Here is an 18,001-nt window from a genome sequence, read left to right as displayed (position 1 = left end):
TCCTTAAGGCCTCAAACTGGATGCTGTTTAGACAGGATAGAGCAAGTTAGTATGAGTTTATTTGTGTGGGAAAATATTGAAATCAGTTATGGTTTGGAACAGTGTTTATGTCCCTAAACTGCCTATTAGTGGGGGCATAGTTCCCAAGGTCTTAATGATTAATGGGTTAGTATTAATGTTTGATGAATTAATGGTGGAGACTTGATCTAATGATAGCTCCTAAGAGGTGGTCACAAGGGATGGTTTTGGATCATTCTGGCATGTCTCCAGAAAGTAGTTCTCATGAGATGGCTGGTTAAAAAAGCTGAGTTGGGCCTAACTGCTCTCTCTCAACACTTGCTGGTTTACCATGTGATCATTCCTCTGCAGTCCTGACTCATCAGAAGCCTAAGCCAATGGGATAACCTCATCTTGGACTTTGAACTTGGAAAAGATAAGTCAAAACAAATCATTTTTCTTTGTAGATAGCTCCCATTTGGTATTTTAAAGTAACAATGAGCTAGCTAATATAAAATCCATGTATAGTTTTTGCATAGTACATATTTCCCATGAACTCAGTGGCTCCTCACATTAGTACAGCTACTTCGCATTCTTGCTGTTACTGTTTATATGCTATATTTTTTCTGTCCTTTTAGTTTCAACCAATTTGTGTCTTTGAACCTATAGTTTGTCTTCCATAGACAGTATGTACTTGGGCCTTAACTTTTTTCTTATCCAGTCTGACATCCATATTTTTAATTGAAATCTTTAATCCGTTAAGCTATAACATTGATAATAGTGTTGGAGTTAGGTCTGCTTTGATAATTTTTGTTCTTTATGTAATTCATGTATTTTTGCTCCCCTATTTTACCTTTACTGACTTCTTTTGTATTAAGTATTTTATAATATAGTGTTTTATGTTTTGATAACTGTTTCATTCTGAGTTTTTAGTTGTTATCCTCAATGGAGCATTTTCATATTTATTCTAACTTAATTCCAAGAAGCTATAGAAATCACTCTCCTATATATCTCTATTCTACTACTCTTCTTTTTGTGATTTTATTGTTGTGCCACAGTTGTACAACTAATCTATTAGTGATCTTATAATTTTATGTCTTTTAGAGCAAGAAAGAGAAAAACCTCAATACACATACAGACACATCTAAGGATACCTCAAAATTTATGGAATTAAATAATAATAAATATCCTTGGACAAAAATTTTTGAAATTCAAGCATAGCTTTTTTATAGTGTATATTTGCATGAATTTTGTGAAGATCTCATATGTGTGTTTAATGTTAGCTTTTTTCCAACTCTTCTCTTTCTCTTTATTTCTTCCTAAATATTGAAGTTTACCAACTTTGTAAATTCATTACCTTTTTATTCTTGCAAGATACAACAGTATATACATATTTATATGTAACTATATACACATGCATATTTAAGTATAATGAAAATAAATTGGGGAAAAATAAACACAGATTTGTATTTATTGTGTAATCACATAATTAGTTTTAATAGTGTTCTGTGTTCTTCTGCGTGAATTCATGTTGCTGTCTGAGATCATGTGCCTTCCGCATAAAGAATTTTCCCAGGATTAGTGCTGTGGGTTAGTGGGTTAGGCTGCTGTCTGAAGTGCTGACATCACATATGATTGCTGATTCGAGTCCTGCCTGCTCCACTTCTGATCCAGCTCCTTCCTAATGTGCTTGGGAAAGTAGCAGAGGATAGCCCAACTGCTTGGGCCCTTCAAATAAATAAATCTTTAAAAAAAAACACTAGTAGTTATCATAAAACGCATCTGCTAGCAACAAATTCATCTACTTTGGTTACCTAAGAACATATTTCTTTCACCTCCATTTTGAAACTCTAACTTGCTGAATGTAGTATTTCTTACTGGAACATTCTTTGAGCACTTTAAATATGTTGCCCTGCTGCCTAGGACCTCTGCTTCTTCAGGTAAAAAGTTAACTGTTAATCAAGGAGTTTCCTTGAGTGCACAGTCATTTTCTCTCACTGTTTTCAAGATTTTCTCCTTATCTTTGCCTGTCAGCATTTTTACTGTGATATTTATATTTGTAGATCTCTTTGCTCTGATATTACCTGGTGTTCTTTGAACTTTATCATTGTGCAGCTTAATGCTTTGCAAAAAAATTGGAATATTTTCAGATATTTATTTTCTGAATATTTATTTCCTTGCCTTTTTCTTTACTCTTTTGATATTCCCATCATCATTATTGTAGTCACAATTCTAGGGCTTATACATGAATTAAAACATCAAATTTTATACTTTAAATGTGAAATTAATCATTTTAAAGTAAAAAATTTGTTGATAATACACTCAAAGTGATGTGCTACCACCACCTGTGTATAGTTCAAAAACATTTGGTCAGTCTGAAATAAAGCCTTGTGATCATTAAACAGTTTCTCCTCACTGTTTCGTTCCTTAGTCTCTGGAACCCACCAATCTTCATTCCAGCTGTATGGATTCATCTATTTCGGGTATTATATGTAAATAGGACCCCTCAGTATGTGAGTGTTTGTCTCTAGTGTTTGGCATCACATTTTAAAAGTTCATCCACATTATGGCATTTATCAATATTTCATCACTTTAATAACCCATTATATATAAAATATATAATATATATAATTAATATATATATAATTAATATATAATTAATATATGTTCCAGCAAGTTCGAGACACTTTCATAAGCAATGATACAAGCCATTGAGTCCATCTCTAGAGAACTAAGAGTCCTTGAAGTTTAACCATGTCCATTCAATCCTTTTTCCACTGTGTTTTTAAAGATTTGTTTTATTTTTATTGGAAAGTAGGATATACAGAGAAAAGCAGAGACAGAGAAAAATATCTTCCATCCACTGGTTCACTCCCCAAGTGGCCACAATGGCCAATGCTGAACCAATCTGAAGCCAGGAGCCTCGAGCCTCTTACAGTTCCCCCACACAGGGTCCCAAAGCCTTGGACCATACTCGACTGCTTTCCCAGGCCACAAGCGGGGAGCTGGATGGGAATTGGGGCTACCGGTACTAGAATCGGTACCTAATGGAATCCTGACGCATTCAAGGCAAGGACTTTAGCCGTTAGGCTACTGTGCCGGGCACTTTTTTCTACTATTAACCGGACAAAGATGGGTGAGATTAGGAAAGACAATGAAGTCAGAAGGAGGCAAGGCACAGCATTGTTAAGGTGGGTGCCTAATGATTACGCTAATAATTAGCCAATGAAACTCTTGCAAAGCTACCCAGGTTTGATGAGGAGAATTAGTGGGAACATTATTATAATGGAATGGGACTCTTGTGTGGAGATTTCCTGATCATTTTAGTCTCACAATTAGACGGTGCTTGATTCTTTGGTCCTCCAGACAACTAACAAACAAAATGCTTTGAGAATACCAAAACAGAAAAGTATCTATTGTCATTACCCTGTGTTTGGCCAGTTTGCCTTGGGTCTAGCTTGTCTACTTTCACCACTTAGTAGCTATTGTCTGTTGTCAAGATCACATTGGTAAAACCATGATTTATCCCCTTTTACAGTTCTTTAAAGAAATGTTTCAGAACTTTGGTTCCACATGTTTGACATTTCCAATGAAAGTCCTGCTCCTATGTGAAGCTTGTCTTGGGCAAAAGAGTTTTGGGGACCTATTGAACAGAAAGAATTCTGTAGGTCAAATCCACTAAGACTTCTTTTGTGTTGACTATTATTTTTTCTGTTAACCATTGATTTTCTTCAATCAGAGCATGAAGAAGATTGCTTTTTTTTTGCAAATTGATTTGGATGATCTTTTACTTGTGGGCTTCATCTTCAACAATATCTTACTATCTATTAGAAATGAATCAGAAGTTTTGCAAAATTGCAAAATGGTGATTTCTTGAACAATGTCTTTATAAAACTTTTATAAAGTATTGAAATATTTCACTATTTCCCCACCCATATTTCAGAATAAATTTGATAATCTGATTTTTTCTTGTTTTCGCTTTGGCAGCACATATACTAAAATTAGAATGATGTTTTTCTTGCTTTAATTTGACAAGAGTTCTGAAAGGAGCTCTATTCAACCTGATATTTATCCTTTTGGTGCTTCAAACTAGATTCTGTTCATGCATGTCAATACAACTTTGTTTTGGCACAAAAATCGAAATCCATGCATAGCTTTTTTCATACTACTTTTTCCATGAATTTTTTGAAGACTCATGTATATATTACACGATTTTAGTAACAGGCTTGTGTTGAAGTACAGGAAAACAGTGGTTGAGTGCAGTGGGTAGAGACTGGATAGGTAAGGATGTGAAGCCAAATCAGATTGTAAAACTAGAAACAGCATGGCTCAGAGGTCTCTGTGTATGAGTTTATAGAGCTGATGTAAGGAAGAGGAAAGGCTGGAAAGACAGAGGTTGAGATCAAGAATAGTGTACTAGAATCTGTAAGTTCAGAGGTGGGCCAATTCTAAGTGATATTCAGACTGTAAGTATGGGCCAATGTGGTAATTACATTAAAGTGTGTTGGCATTAAAGATAATTTTAAAGTCATGATCAGGATTCAGGGTAACTTTTTGAGTATGTAGTCTTTACTCTGCAGAGAAGAAGTACATGAGGAGAACAAACAGCAATCTTGTACCCTAGCCCTTAATAAATAGTTTGGAGGTGAGAGGTGAAAAGACACAATGAAGAGGAACAGAGGAGAGGACAGAGGGTTGGCACAAACCTAATGAATGAACATTTTATGCCCCAGAATGGTAGAGTAATAAACTGCTGCTTGTAGTAGAAAGGTAGGAGAACATAATGAAGCCACAGCTCATGAAAAGTGGATGTAAAAGAATAAGCTTTGTCCAAAGAAATTGAAGGAGAGTTGGTTTTCTCTGAGAAGAGTTTATAGAGATAAAATTTTGGAAGTGGCTGAGAATATGTAAGAAAGGCTATTTATAACAGAAGGAGGATTTCTGATTGAAGGGTGGGGAGAAGATAGCAGTGTGAGAAACATGCTGGTAGAATGAAATTAATGAATGAATGCTAGCAATCGTGCAAGTCAGGCCCCTTGTCAATGGACTTGAAGTGTTTATTGATGATCTTTTAAAGATTTATTCATTTTTATTTGAAAGGCAGATTTTAAACAGAGAGAAGGAGAGGTAGACAGAGAGAGGTCTCCCTTCTGTTGTCTCACTCCCCAAATAGCCTTAGCAGCCAGAGCTAAGCCAATCTGAAGCCTGAAGGCAGGAGCTTCTTCCAGATCTCTCATGTGGGTGCAGGGTCCAAAGGATTTCAACCTTCCTCTCCTGCCTTCCTAGGTCATTAGCAGGGAGCTGGATTGGAAATAGAGCAACCAGGACATGAATTGGTGTCCATATGGGATCCTGGCACTGTAGGCGAAGGGTTAGCTTGTTACTCCACTGTGCTGGACACCAAAACCTGTATTTTATTTAGTCATTACACCAACCCTGCCATGTGATCTCTTTTGCATATGGATGAACAGGCACTGAGGACATTTAGAAATTACTCCACAATCATGTGTCTCAGTTGGTTTGAGATATAATTTCAAGTCCTGGTGTATTAATTCTTAGACTGGAACAAGATGTAAGATGAGAAGTTACAAGAAGCGCTTTCATTTTTGGTAAGGGGTTTCTTTTTTAAAGATTTTTAGTTATTATTATTGTTATGATTTTATGATACAGTTCCATAGGCTCCTGGGATTTCCCTTATCCACCTCCCCAACTCCCCCCACCACCTAGTTCCTCTGTATCATTACTAAACTATAGCTCTTCATACACAGTCATATGTCCATCATTGCAGGCATGGACAATGGCAGAGAGTCCAGCATCCTATTGCCAAGATATAGCAAGCAGTTTCATTGTAAGTCCATCTTTGTCTGGAAGTAGAGACGCACACTACATTGTATCCTCACATCTGGATATGTTAGTCTCCATTTCACAGTTACTGTACATCCCCTTAAATGAAAAGTCACAATGCAAAATCAACAACTGGAAGAAGAATACAAATTTACAGTGCCATGAAGTTAAATGACATGTTACTAGATATGAGAGTCTCCATTACACAGCTACTATACATCTCCCAAAATGAAAAGACACAAAACAAAATCAACATTAGGGAGAAAAAAGAAATTAACAACACCAAGAAGTTCAATAACATGCTACTGAATGATTAATGTGTCGCTGAAGAAATGAAAAAGAAAATCAAGAACATTCTTGAACATGATACTACTGTATGATCTACGAGTCATTAAAGAATTTAATCAGAAGAAAGTGTTTTGAAGAGATGAAACTAACAAAAACAAAAACATCAAAATCCATTAGATATATATTCCGCTGATTTTTGTTGGTGAAATGTGTCTCTTCTAGACAGCAAATAGATGTGTTTTGCTTTTTAATCCAGTCTACTAATCTATGACGTTTGATTCAACTTAAGCCATTTACATTCAGGGTTAATATGTATGGGCAGTAATTTGGTCCTGTCATTATAGGAATGGGTTAGTCATTGATTTAGTCTTCTGTTGTCATTTTACTGGGATGTCCTTCCCGTTTGCCTTTGGTTTTGTTGGGTGCTACTCCTCTTCTCTGTCAAGAGAACATCTTTAATTATCCTTTATAGGGCAGGTTTGAAAGAGGAAAATTCTTTTTTTTTATTATTTATTATTTTTACTTCATTAATTACATTGTATTATGTGACACAGTTACATAGGTACTTGGGTTCTCCCCACCCCTCCCCAAACCCTCCCACCATGGTGGATTCCTCCACCTTGTTGCATAACCACAGCTCAAGTTCAGTTGAGATTCCCCCATTGCAAGCGTATACCAAACATAGAGTCCAGCATCTTATTGTCCAGTCAAGTTCAACGGCTTCTTAGGTATACCCTCTCTGGTCTGAAGACAGAGCCAGCAGAGTATCATCCCAGTCAATTGAAAGCTCCAACATACCATCAGCAAAAATTTACATCATTATGGAATTAATTGACATAGTAATGAGTAACCAATATATTAAAAGTAAATGCGAGTTCCCAGCCACCTTCTGTGACCACCTCACCTACACTTCAATTTTAGTTTATACACAACATATAACATTCATAACATAACATGTTATACATAACATCATATCATCTTAAATTAAGGCAAACATGTGGTATTTAACCTTTTGGGATTGGCTCATTTCCCTTAGCATTATGGTTTCCAGTTTGGCCCATTTGGCCACAAAGAACTGCATTTTGTTTTTTTTAATAGCTGAGTAGTATTCCATGGAGTAGATGAACCATAGCTTTCTTATCCAATCCTCTGTTGATGGGCATTTTGGTTGCTTCCATGTTTTTGCAATTACTGATTGTGCTGCTATGAGCATAGGAGTGCATGTTCTTTTAACTTTTCTTTATTGTGGAAGAATTTTATTTCATTTTCAAAGACAAAAGAAAGCTTTGCTGGATATGTTATCCTGGGCCGACAATTTTTTTCTTTTAGAATATGGAATATGTCACTCCATTCTCTTCTTGCCTGTAGAGTTTCCTGTGAGTTTTAATTGGCATTCCTTTATATGTCAATTGATTTTTTTCACGTGCACATTTAAGGATCTTTTCCTTATGTTCAATTGAAGAGAGCTTGATGATCATATGTCATGGTGAAGATCTCTTTTGGTCAAGCCTGTTGGGAGTTCTGTGCCCCTCCTGGATGTTATTTCCCAATTCTTTCTCTAGATTAGGGAAATTTTCTCTTATTATTTCATTAAATATATTTTAGACCCAGTTTCTCTTTCTGCACCTTCTGGAACTCCCAAAACTCTTATATTTGGCCTCTTAATAGTGTCTTTCAATTCTTGAATACTTTTTTTTTGCCTGATCCAGCTCTGCTTTCAGCTTTTTGTTTGCTTCCCCCTGGTGACAGAAAATATCTTCCAATTCTGAAATTCTTTCTTCTGCTTGCTTCATTCTATTTTGGAGACTTTCCACTGTACTTTTAATTTGCTCTACTGTGTTCTTAATTTTTGATATATCAGCCTTGATTTGCTTTATTGCTGCTATTTCTTGTGTAACATATTCCTTAAATTCTTTGAACTCTTGTATGTGCTTCTCATTGTTGATCAGAAGCTTTAAAATGAGTTTTCTGACTTCTGTGTCCCCCATTTTCTCGATGTCTTCCTCAGTTAACTCTGAGGTTGGCATAGGGTTTTGTTTCTTTGCAGGGGCGTCTTCAGTAATATTTGCTTTGCCTTTGTCTCTTCTTTTGCTCTTGGTCATTGTACTTCTAGCTATCGGAGTCTTTTCCTTGGGGCAGGTTTCTAAGCTGTGTCACTCACAGGTCTACAGTTCGATTTTACTTACTGCCTTTGGTACATGGCTCTTTGCTGGCAGCCAATTGTGCCACTCCCTCCAGTAAGTTCCAGGTCTGGGTTCTTATGTTAGATTTTTCACCATGGTCTCTGTGGCCCCAACTCCTGGCTCACCAATCTCTACCTCCTGTACTATCATGCTGAGGTTGCACTGTTGTCTCTGCTACCTTTCTTCCACTTCCGGTTGGAGGAGGTCCTAGGATTAGGGAGACACCAGATGTACTATGTAGCTAGGTTGTTGGTGGTGCTGATCTTGCCAGAACCTGTTGGACGTTAGGTTTGGGTGACACATGGGCCTATTTTGACCTGTACAATGCCACGGTTGGTATTGTTTTCCTGTGGGACCAATGCAATCCACTGAACTCAGTGAGTTCTCACGAGCTCAGCACATGCGCAGTTCACTGTTGTCCCCTGCAGTCCTGAAACTTTTGCCACAGTGTACAAAATGGTGCCTGACGTGCCACTACTAGAGTTCTTGATCTGCTGGCCATCAGGTCTGAGGGCTACCCAGACCTGTCTTGGGTGGAACCTATAGAATGCCGCATTGCTGCAGTTCACTGAGTCAAAACTGAGTTCACTCCCAGATCAGTGCATGCGCAGTCCTGCCCCATAGCCCTTGCCTCCTTATCCAAAATGGTGTCTAATTTGGCTCTAGGAGGCAGACTGGGCTGTGAAATCCACCCTGTTCTCACACTGCCCATCTGGGATCTGCTGCTCTGTCTCTGTTCCTGGTCAAATCAAACGGACCAGCAGGACGGACAGTTCTTTGTCTGGGTTCACCTCCCAAGCTCCCAGTGAAAGTCCCTTCCCACCTGGTTTCTGGTGGAGTTCTGGCTGTTGGTGGAGTTCAGATTGCCCATTAGCTGAATGCTGATGGATTATCAATCACTACAACACCACACCATTGTTTTTGCTGCTTTCCTGTGTCTGTCAGTCTCTAGGTACCCCTCTGCTGTTGTTCTGTCTTCTCCTATTTCCTGGAATGTGTCCTCTCTACTTCATCCTGATTAAATGTTTCTCTGTCTTTTTAAACATGTCCTTACCATATTCTGCCATCTTGATTCTCGGTAAGGGGTTTCTAATGGTGGTATGGGAGATCACATGGATCCAACAAACTGTAAAGATCTAGGCATGTGTTTGCAAAGTCCTTTGAATGATGGAAGCCCTGGATTAAATCATTTGTCTGCTTTCAGTGTTCCAGATAGATTGTGTATAGGTGGTATTTTGTGGCATTAGAGTGGGGGAAGAGAGACTGTGGTGGTAAATAAAGAATGGTTAGGTGGATCTATGCAGTCAGCTCCACTTAGTTATAGGAATAGAGTCAAGTCTTCTCACAAGTGACCCAAAGTCATTGATTTTAAGTGATCAGTCCACATGGGCTCCTAGAGAAAATATGCAGACCAGCTTTTATTGCAGACAGCTTTGTATGGGGAAATAGAGTTGGTGGTTGCTTATCCAAGCTGTTCAGTCCTCTATGTCATCAATGAGAAACTATAAGCTTCAGTCTGGTGACAGCTTTTGACAACACTAGGACTTTATTGAGTAAGCAGAGATAAATCAGCTTGGGTCTTCATTCTCAGCTCTGGGAATGTAACAACAGTAGCTTTGCAGAGATGAGAAGTGATTCTTTCTTTGGGTTCATTTCTCTTTCTGTCCCAATACCGGCCATGTCCCTTTCTCTAGTATTCTGTTTTCCAGGTTCTTTGCCAGCTGTGGTGGGAGCATTGTTGGTATTCAGTCAGATTCCTTCAGATCTTTCTCATTGCTTCTGCTCACCCCTCCCCTGGTTTTGGTGTGTTTTTGACTCCAAAGACCACATCTAAGACTCTACTAATGACATCTTTCTGTGCCTGGGACAGTCTTTAGCCAGTAGCTCATGGATGTGGCAATTTCAAAGCTCAGTTTCCTTGACTAAGATTGGGCCAAGTTGGAGGCACAACTTCCATAACAGAGTTCCCCTGAGGGGTTAGACTGAATTTCTCTTCTTTGGGACCTTGCCCAAAATTTTGCTTTGGTTTGGCTTCTTACCATCCCCTTCCCTATTCTGCCTCCCCCACTCCCTTCCTAGTCATTCCTGGAAACACTTTTTAAGTAAGCCACATAAACATGAACTAACAACTTAAGGCCCGTACATGAATTATCAACTTAAAGGCTGCTTCTGGGAACTTCAACTTAAACACAGGCAATTAAACAACTCTTAAAAGGAGGTACATAGAGACAGAAATTTTGAAGATGAAGCTCAAGATGTAATTTTTAAAACAAAAGCATGTGATCATTTACATGCTACAAGAAAATGTGAGTGAATTATTTCATAGAATAGGAGTGAGGAAAACCTTTCTAACTGTGACTTAAAATCAAGAAGCAATGAAAAGATCAGTAAGTTCAACAACATAAAAATGCAAAAGTACTTTGCTTGAAGTAGAATGGTGATTTCAAGGAGCTTAAGGGGGAAAATGAGTAGATACAGTCAAAGGGCGCAAATTTCAGTTACGTGAGATGAATAATTCTAGAGATTTAATGCATAGTGTGGTGAATATAGTTAATAATGTATTATAACTTAAATTTTGATAAGCAGGTATATCTTACATATTCTCACCAAAAGAAAAGGGCAGGTGGATGCCGGTGCTGTGGCACACCACCTGTGATGCTGGCACAAGATTCAAGTCCCAATCTGTTTCTGAGCCAGCTCCTTGCTAATGCACCCAGGAAAGCTGCAGAAGACTACCTAACCATTTGGGCCTCTTTCATCCACAAGGGAGACTCAGACTCTAGGCTCCTGGCTGCAGTCTGCCTTAGCCCTGGTCATTACAGTCATTTGTGGAGTGAACCAGGAGATGGAATATTCTCTCCCTCTCCCATTCTCTCTCTTCTACCTCATATCCATCATTCTGTTTTTCAAATAAATAAACTTAAAAAAAAAAGAAGGTAACCGTATGAGGTGGTGGATATGCATTACTTTGTGGTCATTTCACCATTCAAATTTAGATCAACCTGTCAACTTGTACATGTTAAATATACTCTATTTTAATTGTCAATTATACCTCAATAAAACAGGAGAATGACCCAAGAAAGGCCATAAGTAATGCTTAAAAAGGATAAGGTGAAGCAAAAAAAAAAATTGAAACTTGTATTACAGATGGTGAGTTAATCTCCCTTGTATAGAGAGAGCTTTACAAATTGAGGGGGGAAAATACCAGAAGGTCATTAGAAAAAGGAGAAAAGAATAAGTAAAGAGAAACAACTCTCAAAATGGAAAAATAAGCTTAACATCACCCATAATAACACAAATTGCTGCTGCTTGCAGATACTGTGTTTTTTTCAGATTGGCAGAAATGAAATGCTGACAAAACAGCCTGTTGGCAAGGCTGCACAGAAACGTAGATTCTGCGCTGTTGCTACAGCCCTTTGTAGGGGCATTGGACAACACCTAATTGAAATAAAGCTGCATTTGTTCACTCCCTAAGTAGTTCTGAAGATACATTTCCACCAAGGTAAAATAGCATGCAAAACTTTATTGGTTGTGTACACAAGAAAAAGTTGAAAGCAATGAAAGAGTCTATAAATATAAATAGTTGAATAAAAGGTCACTGTAATGCAGTACTATCCTGTCATGAAGAAAGAATGAGTGGGTTTTTTTTTTTTGTGGTTTAAAGGTCAAATTTATTAGGAGATTAAGAGATGTGTTGTATGTGTACTATAAATACTGCACAGCTGACTTTATTCACAGATACTCAGTGCCAGCCTATTTTGTGGATAGTCTTGTTGTTTTGTTCCAAGAAAAGCTTGTGCCATAAGATTTGAACTTGGGCTTAAGAATTTTCTTCTCTTCCATGTCATACCTCCATTCTTTTTTTTTTTTTTCCACAAATGCACCTGCATCTTCTTTAGTACTGAAGGTTAGCACCATATTAGACAAGGGATCGACCGTTGATGCCCAGCCCATCGAAGGATTTTCCCATATTTCCCCGGTACCAGATTCCATCTTCCATTTCTTCATGTTGTTTATTCGAGACTGCATGTTATTGTGAGCAGGAACAAAATCCAGACTTTTCAGGTTTTGATATGTTCTCCTGAAACATCAGTTAAAGTAGTGATATCCAATTTCTCATCCACTGTTAAGAGTTGCATGTCTCGAGTTTGGTCCTGTTCCAACCTCCATGTGGAAATGCTCAACCACCTGATTGGAACCTTGGAAACAGAAAGGGCAGCCACTGCCACTGCCCTTCTGCCCAACAACACCTGCCTCAGTGCCACTAACACTGATACCACCGCCATGTTGCCACGAGCAAACGCCAGGGAGTGTATTTTTTTTATTTTGGATTTTATGGTAGTTCCATAGGGTCTGGGATTTTTCCCCTGCCCCCAAATTCCTACTCCTTGACTGATTTTCCCCATATTGTTACAATAATTTACAATAATATAGTCCCTCATAAGGAGTCCTAATTCCATCAGTCTATTGTTTAAGTGTGCCCCGACATTACTGGTACAATGTCAGCCAGTCCAGCATCCCATTGTCTAGATATATCTAAGAGTGTAATTGGGAGTCTATCTTTGATTTCAGAGTAGAGATACATACTGCATTGCATCTTCATATCTGGATATGATAGTCTCTATTCAGCAGTTACTATACTTTCCCTTAAATGAGAAGCCACGAAGCAGCCAACAGCTATAAAGTTAAAACAATAACAACAAAAATTTTACACAGCCATGGGGTCGAAAAAATGCACTACTGAATTACCAACGCATGGATGACAAAAAGAAAAAGCAAAAGTCTCGTGGATAAAATGATGCCACCGTACGATAAATGAGTCAGTGATGAATGGGTATACTTTAAGAGTAGATCTGGGGCCTGGAGTGGTAGCCTAGCAGCAGCTAAAGTCCTCACCTTGCATATAATGGGATCCCATATGGGTGCCGGTTCTAATCCCGGCTGCCCCACTTCCCATCTAGCTCCCTGCTTGTGGCCTGGTGTAGAAGGACATTCAGAACCTTTGCTATTGTGGGAGACATAGCCAGTTGGATCTCCCCTGAAGGAGTCAGGAGCAATTGATAAGGAGATGAATGAGCAGGATACATCTTGGTTCACAGGTTAAGATAAAGAACCTGCTAGAGGAACAAGCTGTGTTTTTGGGGAACTGTACCTTGCTGTTGAGCTGTAAATGGCTCAAGCCCCTCCTCCTTGGATGCCTACATGACAACCTTCCTTTAAAAGTCTGGTGTTGTTAATAAACTTCGGCTATTGACCATCAGTCAGTAATCCACACTTGTTATTATCGTCTCAGTGCACCAGATTGTTCACTGCAGGACAGCGACAGCCTGGGAAAGCAGTCGAGGACGGCCCAAAGCCTTGGGAGCCTGCACCCATGTGGGAGACCCAGAAGAAGCTCAAGCTGTTGTGACTGCTTGGGGAGTGAATCATCAGGCAGAAGATTTATCTGTTTGTCTTCCTCTCTGTAAATCTGACTTTACAATAATAAATAAATAATAAATAAATAACTCTTTAAAAGAAGAGTAGATCTGATCTTTAATATTATATATAAGCCATGCATGTATACATACATTCTACATATTTTATATATAATAATACGGAGGGTCTTCAAAAAGTTCATGAACATGAGTACTATGATAAAGCCATTTAGGAATTTCGAAAATCTTTTGTAGCAAACTAAAATGACCTTTTAATTCTATTTTTTTCCATAAACTGAAATATTCTTTTATAGATGAAAATGATTAAGATAAAAATGTTTATTTAAGTATATGCAGATACACATTTATATGTAAATGCATGCATATAAAATTATATTTGATCGCTTCTCTGCTTTTTGGCTAAGATCAAGTATAAGATTATATTTGGGAAAAGGAGTAAAGAAACACGGGGGAAAACAGAAACTAACAGAAATTGGAATATTTGTTATGTGCTTAAGATGCTTCTTGGGATGCCTGCAGCCCATATAAGAATGCCTGGGTTCAAGCTCCAGCTCTGTTTCTGATTCTAGCTTCCTGTAAATGCACATTCTCGAAAGTAGTAAGTGGTGCTTCATTTGATTAGGTCCCTGTCATCCATGTAAGAAACTGGATTGTGTTCCAAACTCCAGGCCACCAATTCCCACCCTTGCTCCAGATTCTTAGGGCACTTAAAAAGTGAACTAGCTAATAGGAGATCTCTCTCTCACACACACATAAATTGGATAATAATTTAAAAGCAGAAAAAGACTGATAGAAGTGACTACTATGAAGGTGTTGATAGGGAAGGGGTATAAAGAAGGCTCTGCCATTTCCTTGAGTCTGCCGTTATACATGGTTCACATTTTTGAAATACGTTATTTTGCATATTCAAAAATAAAATTACATTAAATAGGTAAAAAAGCAAACCCTAATGCTGATCATAAACAGAGACACATCAACTTTTTCTATAAATAGATTGATAGCATAACCACACAGAGAAAAAATTACATACTCTTTAAGTTACTTTTGTGCTTGGTTCTGACTGTACTACTCTATATATTTTGCATTAGATGCTTGAAAAAGTTCATGAAGTTTCTTCAGTAGGTTTACAGTTAATATTTATTTGGTTTACATAAATATTGTAGGATAACATAATTGGTAGCTTAAACATTAATAAGAAAATTGTTTTGTTTTGATGGAACAGGGGGAAATAAAAAGAAATTTGTATACCCATAATGATGCTCTAAGATATGGAAGGGAGGGAAGCAAGGAAGGTGAGAGGAGAGGAAGATGGAGAAGGAATGGGAAGTGAGGAAGAGAAAGAAGCTCTTCTATTCACATGAATACTAGCTTCGAGTCCCACCTCTGCTTCTGATTCGTGCTTCCTGCTAACGCACACCCTGGGAGGAAGCAATGATGGTCCAAGTACTTGAGTCCCTGATATCTGGATTGATCTGGCTGGGTTGGCTTTGGCAAGGACTGGTCATTGAGGGCATTTGGGAAGTTAACCAGCAAATGAAATGCATTTAAGATTGTATTCACTTATATACTTTCTCCTTTTCTCTCTCTTTGTCCCATCTTCTACTTATCCAGGCACATTAATTGGACAATGAACTGGAAATGGAGCAGCTGGGAATTGAATCAGGACTTTGATTGGGTATGCTTGTGTCACAAGTAGGGACTTAACTTGTTGTGCCCCAACACTTTATCTTGGACCTCAGTTTTAATGGTCACTTAGAAATTTAGACTTGTGGGGACTTTGGTGGGAACAAGCTACTTACACAGAGCATCTCTTTACCAATTAGATTTTGTTAGAATATCTCTTCACCAAATACATACTTATTCCAAAAAGAAACAGTGACTTTGCAATTGATAATCCTGGAAGATAGCAGCTTATCCCAATGATCAAAGTGAAAAGTCACCAAAATTTGAACAAACATATTGATGTGCCTTCTTACACATGAAAGGTGTTCAAAATGCTTATGGAAAGTGCGTATTATTAAAAAAAAAACTACCTTTATTAGAAATTAAAAAAATTTTGCACCCAAGCAAATTTATATTTTAATTTTATTTTCCCACAGACTACTTTAAGTACTCTTATGTATCAAAATGAGTACAATGTTCCTGAAGTGATATTCCTAACAAAAGTTCTCTGCTAAGGAAACATCACACAATCCCCAATACAGGGCTGTCTACAAAACACCTCTGATGTATGGCCTGGTGCTGGAATATCCAGAAATACTAAAGAGTTGTTCCACGTTAAAGGACACTAAGTACTTAATCCAGAATCAAATCCAGGATCTGGAAAAATAAAACATGTCAATGTTGAAACACTTGTCGCATTTAAATAAGGATAATGGATGAAATAACAGCATCATATTAAGTTAAATTCCTGGTTTTAATTGCTTTACTGTGGTTTTTTAAGGGAATGTCCTTGTTCTTAGGAAATGCACACTAAAGTATTTGGAGAAAGATCTTGATACCGTCAACTTCTAGTCATCTGGGGCTAGCTTAGGAAAAAAAAAATCCTTTTGCACACATATAGAGAAAGAGAATAAGTAGGAAGGAAATCTGAACATTTAAGTAAAATTGGATAGAGAATTGGAAAATCCTCCCCTTATTTTCAGAATTTGAAAATTTTTCAAAGTTAAAAATTAGCAATCAAAAATCTCCATAAAATAGCCAGCAGTATGTAAAACCAGCTCCCAGCCAAAGCATCTGGGAAAGCAGCAGACGACCCAAGTCCTTGCTTTGGCCTGGCTGTCGCAGATACTTGGGGAGTGACCCGATAGCTGGAAGATATCTTTCTCTGTCTCTCCATCTCTCTGTCAGTATGTTCTTCAAATAAAATAAATCTTTAAAAAGAAAGTTTTCTTTTAAAATCCTGCTTCTTAGGATGTGCAACATTTGAGGAACAGATCAAATGGAATATGCTCAAATACCTTCCCAGGTGTGAGTTGCAAGACTGTTCAGAGGCAAACAAAAAAGCAGAGCTACTGCTAAAGAATCAAATGGATCTTTCAGCAGCTGAGAAAACATTGTTGGCAACATCAGAATTCCCCACTTTTTTGTCGTGAGCAATTGCAAGTTCTTCAATGGTACAAAAGAAATGGATGGTGTCTAAACCAAATAAGGGGTCAGCCCAGCTTGCGTTTCCTGGTTCCTGGAGCCAGGCTGTGGCTTCTTACTATACCAGCTGAGAAGGCTGATCCCTTGCAGCTAGAGAGGTCAGACCCAAGGAAAAGCGAACCAGTGCTTGGGAGTCTGCAGTCCTGTCACTTGGGCCAGCAGCATCAGGCCTTTGCAGTCACCTCATTAACACATCATTAAGAAGAGTCACCCATTCTATGTAACTGAGTGTTTCCCAGAAAAGCGGATTATTTCTGTCCCCTTTCAAATTCATAAACGCTGCCCAGAAAGCCCCAGGTTTCCTGTAATGTCTATTAAAAATTCCAGATATTCCAGCAACAATGTCCAATCACCACTGTTTCCATTAAGAGAAATAAAATAGTTACACTAAGCTATATGGATTCTTTCTTTGATGGTATATCCAGCAGAGAAAAGATGTAAAATTGGATTTAATCTGCAGTCTGTCAGGATCATTACTGAAACACCTGATGTCTCCTCTTTAAAAAAGTAGCATGTCTCTCTTAAAACCAGAACATAAGAAAAGTTTCAGTTATTACAGTTTAGGATTCTTTTTCTCTTTAAATTATTCAAACTGTGAGAATTTTCTGTAAGAAAGAATGTGTCATAAGGTTGGCTTCGATTCCCGAACTGATGTTTCGTTAGGACTATAAAGTTACTTCTTCTTAAAAGTGTTTTGTATTGTCACGCTGCAATTCTTAATTTCCCGAGGAATACTTCAAGATATACACTCTATCCACAATCTAAGGTAAAATACTAGAACAACCACTTCCATATATATTTATTTTGAGGTTCAGTTTGTTATCAACTTGATTCTTGGAATTGCTGGAGGTCATCAAGTTTAGGAAGGTCATAATTTATCAATTCTGAATGAAACCTATGTAAGTAATACATACACAAAGAGATTTGATTTGCATATTGCATAAGAGTTAATATTCCCTGAATAAAATGTTTGGATGAATAATTTTGTAAAATAAATACCCATTTTTCAATCTATAAAAAAAGTGTTTTGTATTTTATAGGAAGGAAGAAAATTGATATCCACTGTATGCCTACTATACTAGGTGCCTGGCATTAATTTAGCTT

At 37.8% G+C, this 18,001-nt stretch overlaps 1 protein-coding gene and 1 long non-coding RNA gene across 2 annotated transcripts in view; one reads left to right on the top strand and one right to left on the bottom strand.

Moving 5' to 3' along the window:
• The window catches only part of LOC131478527 (uncharacterized), a 113,139-nt gene that overhangs the window by 48,615 nt on the left and 46,523 nt on the right, over positions 1-18,001 (top strand). The window lies entirely within an intron of this gene.
• Positions 12,066-12,598, bottom strand: LOC101526086 (NADH dehydrogenase [ubiquinone] iron-sulfur protein 4, mitochondrial-like). Its single transcript, XM_058658669.1, is given in 2 exon segments — positions 12,066-12,367; positions 12,370-12,598. Coding segments are annotated over 2 exon segments (531 nt in total).

Source organism: Ochotona princeps, chromosome X (assembly GCF_030435755.1).
Source record: "Ochotona princeps isolate mOchPri1 chromosome X, mOchPri1.hap1, whole genome shotgun sequence".
In the NCBI taxonomy this organism is placed as follows: domain Eukaryota; kingdom Metazoa; phylum Chordata; class Mammalia; order Lagomorpha; family Ochotonidae; genus Ochotona; species Ochotona princeps.
Note: the sequence above shows the minus strand (reverse complement) of the source record. Positions and strands in the feature narration are given on the sequence as shown.